Raw genomic sequence first — 11,034 nt, forward strand, 5'->3', positions numbered from 1 at the left:
GTTCTTAGGAAAGAAAATGTCTATCCTCTGTAGTTTAATGGTAGAACACACGCCCAGAAAAAGCAAGGTTGGTGGTTCAATTCCCCACAGAGGAATATGACTTTTCTTTCCAATTACCTTTGCTTGGTATCCAGTCATCTGTACTTCATACAATTAGTGGAGAGGTTCATCATTTTGTTCAATGGTTTTTGAGCCGCAACAATAACAGGGTTCATACAAAATTTTCGAAACGAAAAGTAAGGACTTTTTAAGGAGTTTCAAGCAGTTTTCAAGGAGTCATGACAAACTTCATAACTTACAAGTTTTACGGCAAAAAAGGGCGGGGCACATATGCAAATTTATTTTTAATTTGCAAACAAACTTTCCCTCTTCTCAAAAATATAGATGTAGAAGTGGTTCAAAAATTACAAGTTTTGATTTGTTACCCAGCATCATAAGAATTCATAAAATAATCAATCCACATATATGCTTTCTGTCATCACCAAAGTGTTCTAAAACCTTCAAGTATTAGTCAAAAATATAATTCATAACAGCATCACATAAATTATAAAAATTCTAAAAGTGATATTCATTCCCCCTCCTCCAATTATTCAAAATAAAAACCACAGCCGACAAATATTTTTCTTACAAAATTATTTATATTTGCTCTAGGCACACACACACACTTCCAGCACAACTTCCTAGATAGTAAATTGCCCATAGATGGTAATAGACCTGAGTTGTGCTTGGTTTGAAAGAAGCCCCCCCCCCCCCCCCCCCCCCCCCCGCGGAAATCACTCACTCAAACAATCTGAGAATGTGCAGCGGGCCGCTCAATTGAAGTAAGAATTTGCCACGAGCCACTTGAGGCAGGCCACATTTAGGCCATGTGTTGAGCACATGTATGCTTTAAAATAAGGGGTTGTTCAAGTATTACGACAGCAAATTTTCAGCAATTTTTGACTCACCCCTCTTGTCAGAAAAAGTCAGCAAAACTCTCACCCTCCCCGTCAGCACTCTGCCTTCTTCCTCCTAACGCTTATTGGTGGAATCTGAATCTGAATTGGGGGCTTCCCCCCAGATGATCAAAAATTTATTATTTTAATCCACAAAATATTTTTTAAAAGAATTGTAAAAATATTTTTTACAATTTCGAAACAATATCTTTATATGTTATTATAATCAATTTTTGTTCATTTCAATGCTATTTGAAGGCTAGAACCCAAAATTGCTCAAAAAATTCATTGCGACCCTACCTCTCTAAGCCCTTGGTAACCCTTGACCCGCTGTAAACATTCGGCCTGTGCGGACCAAATGTGGCCCTGGAGTTATGATGTGACCTGTCCCTAAATCTATTTTTGTAACAATGAACCAAGTGACACATTTACAGATCGCTTAAGTGACTCATGGCACAATTCCAGACCATTTAAGCGATCCCTTGAGTGACATGTGACAAAGTTTTAGAGCATTGGTCCTGCCACCAGTGCGGTTATACATCACTCAAGTTATCCACGGCACATTCCCAGATTACTTAAGTGATCTGCGGCATAATCACGGATCACTTATATGACGCGCGGCACAGCTCCAGAGCATTTGGATCCGCTAAGTATTTGAAGATCACTAGAGTGGCTCTGTAGGAGACTCAATAGGGAGAATGTTAGTTCAGGTGCCCACAAACTAGAGAAAAGTTTTACTCGTTTTTCGCGCACCGAGTAAGACGCCATTAAGAATATTTCATATTTTTTATAAAGGGTTGATTGATGACGTAAGAATCATCCACCCCCCCCTCCACGTCCATGCTGACGTAATACTTGAATGACCCCCGTAACATAAAGATACCCGAAAGTTATTTTCTGAAGGTTAAAAAAAGTGGGTTCAGCTATAGCGGCTGATCAGCTCGTCCCCCCCCCCCCAGACGTGGCTCGGGCTGTCACTTTTAAAAGCCAGGTTTTACTAGCAGGTTTTCTATGCCGCGCGCAACGTGAATCACCCAGCGCGACACGCCGTCTATTCATCAATATGAAAAGCAGTACGACTGTTTTCCTACAGAGCGCAATATGGCTCACAACAGTGCTTTACGTCGGGTGTGATTGGCAGACTGCTTCTGGAGGAGTTAAGCGTCATGTGCCGCACATTTCAGCGATCTTCCTTTCATTTTCGTGTTGTGTCTCTTCCCTTTAAACCGAAGCATGCAGCCGATAGAGTATATGACGCCATTGTCATAAACTATATAGTCGTCCTGAGCCTATGCGCCACGCTTGGAAAACGCAAATGCGTAACGTCATTATGTAACTCATTTCTGCAGACACGAAATGATCCAGTTAGGTTCATGCGGCGCAAAAAGCCTACTCCTAGGAAAACCTGGCTTCACGGATGAACGTTCGTTACGGGATCCCAGGAGAGATAAACCCATTGTCTCTCATAGAATCTCTTGTGTGTGGATAGAGCCTGTTCCTCTTTTTTTTGCCTTTTTATTTACAGCAACCAATCTGCGAAACAGATTCGCTTTCCCCACTGGACTTCAGTTTTTAGCACTATAAGGCGCGGCGGCGAAAAGATACGCTTGTCGTCGTCCCTTACTCCAGTGGAACTGAAATTTTTTTCCCTTTCTTCTTTTTCAGTAGCGAGTTTCAATGTGAATAGAACACGTCAAAAAAACTGCGGAAAGCAGTGACATTTTGCGGTTTCTCTGAATTTTCGTAGTGAGATATTGGCTGTAAGCAAATGGGAAGGAGGGATAAAATAGGAATAGTAGGAGAGAATTGCAGTAAAAAAAAAAGATGATTGCGGCGAAAGTACGAAAATAGTAGGAAAAATAAGAAATCTGCGAGGTCTGCATTCAGTATACTGCGTAATATAGGATGTTCGAGACATCGTTTTGCAGCATAAGTAAAAACTTTCTCACCACTGGGCATGGGGGAATTTCCGGCTACTGGTTCAGCGGAGTGATGTCATTCTACGGACCATCGATTTCGAATGCTGACCAGTTTGCGACATAGGCAGGAAAACACGTCAAAACTAGTGATTCTGTAAAAAATCTTATTTTTAGAAGCAAAAGCGTATAATCGTATTAATTTACTAAATACGACTAAATCGTAACAGTTGGCAAGTATGCACAACCATTGGATGTTCCAATCCCATCCCCTGCTTTCACATTTCCTATTACAAAGGGAGAGGGGGTCTTTTTTTTCTCTTTTCTTCCTCTTTATATTCGAGGGAAGCTTCCTCTTATTTTTCTAGGCAATGCTATTCATCACCATGGGGAATGCCTATTCTAAGAAAGATCATCCCTTCACAGAAAAAAAAAAGGACTTTTTCAGGCGTGGCTGCAAAAAGTAAGGAGTTATAAGGGCCCTTCCAGAGGGAAATGAAAAGTTAGGAGTTTTTAAGGAGTTTGTGCGAACCCTGAATAACTTTTAAAATGCTAACTTTGGTTACCGTGGTTCAGTAGCAATGTGTTTCAGACGTGCATATGCCATTACAATGGTTTGTCACTTCTCTAATGTTGCAAAGTATTATGTATAATAGTTTATTCCTTTATAATGGTTTACTACTTTTTCAATATTCGCAGTGATTGGAAAAAAATTATATATTTTTTTTATATTATAGCTAAAATAGGGTATTATAGCTAAAACAAAATAATGGTAAATACGCAGAATAAAAAAATACCTATGCTGCAGGTAAATAGAATTATGAGATATTAACATAGTATCTATAACATTAATGTGGTTGTTTAAATGATAGAAAATCTTACCATCAGAATCTTGATTCACTGCTTCATCATCACTAGATCCAAGTAGAGCTGCTTCATCAAGATCAACATCTTCAAGTTCATCATCCTGAAAACCATACATAATTGTTTTTTATGCAATAAACAAAGAATCAAAAAGAATTTTGAATAATAAATAAAAAGAAAACATTTTTTTTTTTTTTACATGAATGTTGTCACCACAAAAACTTTTTTTTTTGTCAGTTTTCCCTTTTTTGGGGGGGGTGCGGGGCACTGACTGGATCAAACACAAAGGCATCAAGCATAAGTGGAGATAGACGTGAAAGTCTGGGGGGAGCATGATGATGATGTCAATTCATATACATTAGATCAGTAAGCTCCACCTTTGATGCTGCCCTCCCCCCGTATCTTCGCCCATGGCATCAAGGCTGAATTTTCAGCTCGCAGTGCTTTTAACCAACTCACGATCCTAGGATATTGAAAAAAGCTACTTAAAAGGGTTCGGTAATTGTCACAAAACCATTTCAAAAAACTAACCATTCTCCCCCCCCCCCCCCCCCCCGCACACAGGCAGCGGGGTGTGATTTAACATTTCTGTTTTGCCCACTGTTGAATGCTTTTTTGTAAGAGAGGGGGAAAAAAGGTGCATACTCTCGTAAAAGGATTCAAGCTATGTACAGTCAGCCCCAAAGCGTATCAATAATAAGCGTTCCCACCGTGCATCAGAAAGAGAAGCCGATTGACTCGAGCGCCATCTTGTGGGAGAGGGCGGAATTCGAACGGCGCTCCAGACACGCCCACATTAACGTTGATTGACAGCGCTGATTTTCCCCTTCCTGCTACTATAATATCCAACTATTATAGACAGCTTTGCTCTTAACCTCTCAACATTGCATGAGAGGTTGATATAATTTCGCAATTTCTTTACCACTGGTATTCGAGGATGAAAAGAAAATCGCGGTTGGATCCAGAATAAATGTCAACGAATATATATTCCGAAGTAAGCGGAATGATAAAAATTAGGTGAAAAAAATTTAAAACTATGGAATTCAGAACTACCAACCAAAAATTTTGATTTTTGTGAAGAAAAAAAAAGTAAATACGTTCACAGATACAATCTTTAAAATTTTTTTACCTCAGGAAGATAATTTGATCTTGCCGCGTGCTGGCCATATAACGCATCCTTATAAAAAAGAAATCCTGTTCTTGAAAGTAAACAATATTCTTCACGTTTAATAGAATTACAATGAAATCCCAAGGGGGATGGGGGAAAGAGAATTTCTTGAAGCAAAATTGATACATCAAACACCCCCTTTCCCCACAAAGATGAATCCCATTATTGTTTCATTTCTTCTACACTATGAAATTGCCCCAGACCATGTACTAATAGTAATAATTGATTAGATTGACAATAGAAAATACAATCATAGTAAGTATGGCAAACATTTTATTACATAACGTGGAAGTACATGAATGAGATCAGCTACATAAGCAGTAAAAAAATCTGCACCAACAGGAGATTGCATTATCATTTATAAATGCTGAAATACATGTGGATATTTTATATACACTATTTAAATCAATCGTCAATGTTTTCTTAAAATGTCATTCCCATTTGCCACTTCAAAACTTATGCATCGCTATCATAAAGTTCTGAAATTAAGCTGGGGAAAAAATGTCTACATGCCTATCTCTTGGTGTAATAACCACGAGTATTGTCATTACACATTTGTGAAATAAATGTTCGACTTATCTCTTACCACATCTTCCCAAAAGATGAAAAATTAACACTTCATTCGACAGTGTTGCTCTGAAGCAACATGACAAATCATTCATGCATTGATGCTTTGAAGCAATTCCTGAACTATTTAGCAATGCTTGCAGTTTTAATGATCACCTATAAAAAATGATCGACTCAAAAAAGTACACATGGTTTCTACTTTTTGGTAAGTCAATAGAGGACGATTGTTAACCGTTGGATTTTGGGGAGTGAAATATTCAGTACGTGTTTTTAATATTTAGATGTTGAAAAGTACCTGCACATTCCTAAACAATGAAACAGTTACATTGTCAAACAATGATATTTTTGAACTATTCTAATCAGGACTGGGTTTTGACATCAAAAAACTGGTTTAAATGGTGTGAATATACTTAAATGTGAATGCTTCTGAATAATGTTTTGAACATAATTTGTATGCGATATGATGAAGCATTTCCTTGTGCATTGTGTGTTTCATTTTTAACATTTAATTTATTGCAATGCTCAAAACAAGATATTGGTTGTAATTTGCAATTTTGAAATTTTTTTTGACAAAAAGAGAGGCCTAGAACATATAAAATATAAGTTTGTGGTCCATTTCACCTGACCCAACTTTGATCTCACCTGATTTTTTGGAAAAAAAAATTGTTCAAGCTGTAAAATAGTTTCGTGCTAAGCGTATTAAAAATACGCTTCGGTTTTGTATCAAAGAAGAAAGAGCACCTATATGTAGTTTGCTGTTTCACATCAGTGGTTTTCAACCTTTCTAAAATATTCCACATTACGTATACAATGACTTACCCGCCAGTGCCCACTTAGCTTTTTTATCTGTTAGAAAATTTAGTTTTTATGTAATTCATTACAATAATTATCTGTTAAATAACTTCTATAATTTTTTCTATAACCAATTGCAAACTCTTTCACTTGTTATTTAATGTCACACACATTTTTGGTTCTGGGAAATATTCACTTTTGGCTTTTGTTTCTGAAAAGTTAAAAAGCTATCTCTGAAACAGTAATTGTTTGTTTTTCAAAGTTAGGGAAAAGGGATAAATGAATAGTGCTTACTAATTCCAGCCGGAATAAATATGCATGGTATGTGTTCAACACTTCATTAAATTTTTCTATGCTTTTCTTAAGTCATGCTCATGACAATGTCAAATCTAAGAGACAGTTTTTGACAAAAACTGGTTTAAACCGTCAAAAACCTAAATGAATACCTTTTGATAATGTTCTAAGGTGTAATAGGTATATGACATGATGAAAAACTTACTTTTTTTGCATATCACAATGTTTTTTCGGAAAATTAATTCATTACAATAATTAAAACAAAATATTAATTGTAATTTGCAATTTTGAATTTTTCAACATACGAGTCTGGAGCATAAGATTTTATGGTTTATTTATCTAAGCTGTAATCATTACTTGTGTTCAATTTGCTAAGTGGAATACAGCTGTTTATTCAAAATATGTATAGCAGCACATCAGAGGTTAGATTTTTGACCTCAGAAACTAACTCGGTATTAAAACTGTCCAAACTTACTGTCAATGATGTGAAATAGCTTTTGTTAACCTGATAGCTATGTTAAATAACAAAACACTCAATTTCATGTAAATTGAAGGGTTTTATATTCAGAATTATCATTATACTGAAGAGAAATATCTATTTTTTGATATTTTAAATTTTCTGATGTGCCCAAAATTTAATTCTATATAAAAATTCTCTCACAAAGCATCTGTCTTTTAATACACTAATTAAACTCATTCATTCTCACGTAAAAATTTCTTAACTCAGGGTGTTTAAATTCACAGAGTTTTGAAGTGTATTTTCAACCACGGCAGAGCTGATAGGACGTGACACCTAAAGCATTTTTTTTTTTGCATGTTTGGATACAGCTTCAATTGGAAAACCATTGCATTATAAATGTTAGTAAATATCCCATATCTTAGTGCAAAAGCAGGAATAACTAAGTTCAGCTAAAGACAAGTTACTAGAGTTTCTTAAGCATCATATCAGCTAGCATTGTCAAATTACATGATAATTTAGTCCTTTCATTTACTCTATTTTGCTCGCTAGATATATTTTAATGTTCTGCGCAATAAGAGTATCATGGGTACCTATATCATTCAATAATAACAGACACCACCATGAAATATATGATGTAATCAACTTCTTTACACACCTATCTGTTGTAAAAAGAGTACACCAGATGGTTTATATCAATGCACACATATATATAAGCAGTTGAAGAAATTTAGGTTACTTACAATGAATAGTGTGGGGGGGGGGAATTAAATGTCTTACAAGGTTCCACTAATACGAAAATGGTTAGATTTTCATTCAGAAAAAGTTAAGCGTGACAAAAAAAAAAGTGAAATCTAATTACTCTTTGCAACAGATATATTTTGAAACCAATATCAGTTACCATTACATGATTTAATTAATATCCACACTCATTCACATTAACCTCCTCACTTAATTCCACCACTGCTGGAAAAATTCAACAGCATCATATAAACTACTAATTTAATTGAAAATATAATAATAGTTATGACAGCAATTAGAAAACTTTCCCGAATGGTTTGCTCAAGAGTATAAAGAAAATGGTCTCTACTATTACATTTCATACCATCAATTAATTTTGAATATAAATATAAGTTCACACTTTATATAAACTGATGTGATAAGTAATTGCTTAGCTAGTTGTTTGTGCAAACTTACTACTTTTACAAGTGGTAGGCTGCACATTGAGGATGACAACAAAATGCACATAAAGAAAATATTGACATGAAATGTATCTGCAAATACACATCCCAAAATATAAACCATTCCCTCGAAAAACTGTTGAGAAAAATATATTTCCCATAAAATATTATGGTTGTCTTGATCTCGGTAAGGACCAATTCTTGATTAATTCCATCATAGGTATCATATTCCTTTTAAAACAGGACTATTGCAATAGATACCAGTCTAAGCTATTCCATTTATTCACAACAACCCTGTTGCAGAAAAGTTTTCTGAAACAAAATTGCAGGCACAGTAGGCCAGGTCGATTAGACACTCGCCTGAACTAACACAGTAAAGTTTTACTGGTTCATGTTGGAATACCGTGCAATGGGAAAGCAGACACAGCACCTAGAACATCTGTTTAACATCAACAATAGCCTTTTGGTCCCTGTAAGTGACCATTTTTCAGTCCTCCGAAAAGTGGTGCATTGCTGCTGGCAGGAACAATCTGATTAATAATAAGCTGCATGCCATCAGATCCACACTTGGCCATTGCCGTTAAAGCTGCACGAGTTACTGAAAGGAGGAAGACTTGTTAGCCTGGTTATGCATAGGACACAGTTGGCTCGCACAATCATTGCTTTCATTTCGAGAGTCAACCAGAGTGCCCCCATTGTCAGAGTCCATTGAACATTGTTCATGCTTTTTGTCCACACCATCATTATCATTGTATGACAACTTTTGGTCAAAGTCATCTTTCTCTTCGTGGCATTCCATCTGACCATTGAGATGCATCTCCCATTTCTAAATTCATCAAAGCCATTGGTTTTTACAACAAATTAGTTATTTACAGTCTGCATCGTTGTTTTACATTTTACTTAACATTGTTTTCTTAACGTGCATACTTTGACTTTCCAGACTTGAAAAGAACAAGTTTGATTAATAATTGGTCATTTGTTTTGGCGCAGTCTGGCCTAATTAGTCCCACACTGAAGGGGGTTAGCGCACCAAACTCTGAGCATGGATAAGGCTTCGATGGATTCGGAAGCAGCAATAAATTACAGGTCCCAATCTAATTAGCCCTCGTGTGCAGAAAGTAAGCACGGTGTGACAAAAATTATGAACAAAACAACCTGCAGGGGACTTTACTTTTGGAAGCATTGAATGTGGACAGCATTGATTTTTGAAATACGCAAACTCTCGACATGAGAGGAACAAATGAATTTGAATGACCATTGTAATGCATCTCACATTGTTAAATTCATCAAAGCCATTGGTTTTTACAAGAAATTGCAATTGCACCATTGCAATACATCTCACATTTTTAAATTCATCAAAGCCATTGGTTTTTACAAGAAATTGCAATTGCACCATTGCAATACATCTCACATTTTTAAATTCATCAAAGCCATTGGTTTTTACAAGAAATTGCAATTGCACCATTGCAATATATCTCACATTTTTAAATTCATCAAAGCCATTGGTTTTCACAACAAATTGCAATTGCACCATTGCAATACATCTCACATTTTTAAATTCATCAAAGCCATTGGTTTTTACAACCAATTGCTGTTGTTTACAATCCATGTTATTGTTTTACATACCACGCAACATTGATTCGACAAATGGCAACACTACTTTACTTATTGTGCATGCTGTTACTGAGATGACAGGAAGAAATTTAACCTTAATAGTCATTTGTTTTGGCGCAGTTTGACCTAATTGGTCTTTTCGCTAAAAAAATCAAATCCACCAAACATTATCTCATTTCTAATTGGTCCTTTGTTTTAGCCCAGTTTGACCTAAAAAGCAGAACCAAATCTAACAATTTGAAGTAGATGCCACATTTCACAAAAAAAAAAATAACCACTGCATGCTTCTCACTCATGGTGCATGACAAAGACCAACCAATAACTCACCACAAAGCTGTTCACTGAAAGGAAAAGTTCACCAACAAACAAGTCCCTGACACAAAATTCACTAAAAGGAAAAATCACCTGTGAGAAAATTCAATGCCTCAGAGATCGAGCGAGTGGCTGAGTGATCATGTTGGCCAAGTGATAAAATGAGTAGGAAAGAGCATAACAGGAAAGATGAGTCACTGAGTGAGCAAGTGACAGATTCAGATAGCAAAACAGCGAGAAAGTGATTGGGTCAGCGAGTAAGGAAAAGAAATTATGTGTAACAAAGTTAGTGGGCAAGAGTCACTCGCTCACTCATTTGATCAATTAGTCTGCCACTCACTCAATTCCTCACTTACTCCACCATTCGCCCACGCAATTACAAGTACTTTCTTGCTCACTCTAAGAGTCACTTGCTTACTCACTCACACGATCACTTACTCATTCACCCGCTGAAGCAATCACTCACTCACACAGTCACTTTCTTGTGCATTCTGACTATCACTTTCTTACTCACACAATCACTTGTTCATGCGCACAACCATACACTTCCTTACTCACACAGTCACTTGCTCATTCACCTGTCCACTCTTACACCCAATCAATTGCTCAGCCACCCACTCACTAACTTATTACTCATTTCTCATTTTCTAACTTACTGGCTCAATCACTTGTTTGATCACTTACTCGCTCATTTGCTCTCTGAATCAGTCACTTGCTCACTCAGTCACTCACCTTGTCTGTCACCTGCTAGCTGGCTCATTCCGTCACTTGACCAGCTCAGTCACTTGGCCCCTTTCTCGATTTCTCAGTCAGGGAATTTTCCTGCAGATTAATTTCCCTTTCACGGAAATTTGCCCTTGTATGTTGGTGAATTTTTCCTATCATGCTTACACTCTTTTTCTCTTTGCCAGAGTTCGAATGTTTTTAATGTCAA

General features: G+C 36.6%; 1 protein-coding gene across 1 annotated transcript in view; it reads right to left on the reverse strand.

Moving 5' to 3' along the window:
* LOC149088318 (uncharacterized) overlaps nucleotides 1-11,034 on the reverse strand; it is a 234,276-nt gene that overhangs the window by 211,644 nt on the left and 11,598 nt on the right. Inside the window, exon 2 of the mRNA XM_089246939.1 lies at nucleotides 3,734-3,818. Coding sequence (XP_089103065.1) covers nucleotides 3,734-3,818 — 85 coding nt within the window. The remainder of the gene's footprint in view (nucleotides 1-3,733; nucleotides 3,819-11,034) is intronic.

The sequence above is a fragment of the Pholcus phalangioides genome, unplaced genomic scaffold, assembly GCF_987345545.1.
Source record: "Pholcus phalangioides strain wild (caught in Gottingen) unplaced genomic scaffold, Ppha-v1.0 ptg000003l_1, whole genome shotgun sequence".
In the NCBI taxonomy this organism is placed as follows: domain Eukaryota; kingdom Metazoa; phylum Arthropoda; class Arachnida; order Araneae; family Pholcidae; genus Pholcus; species Pholcus phalangioides.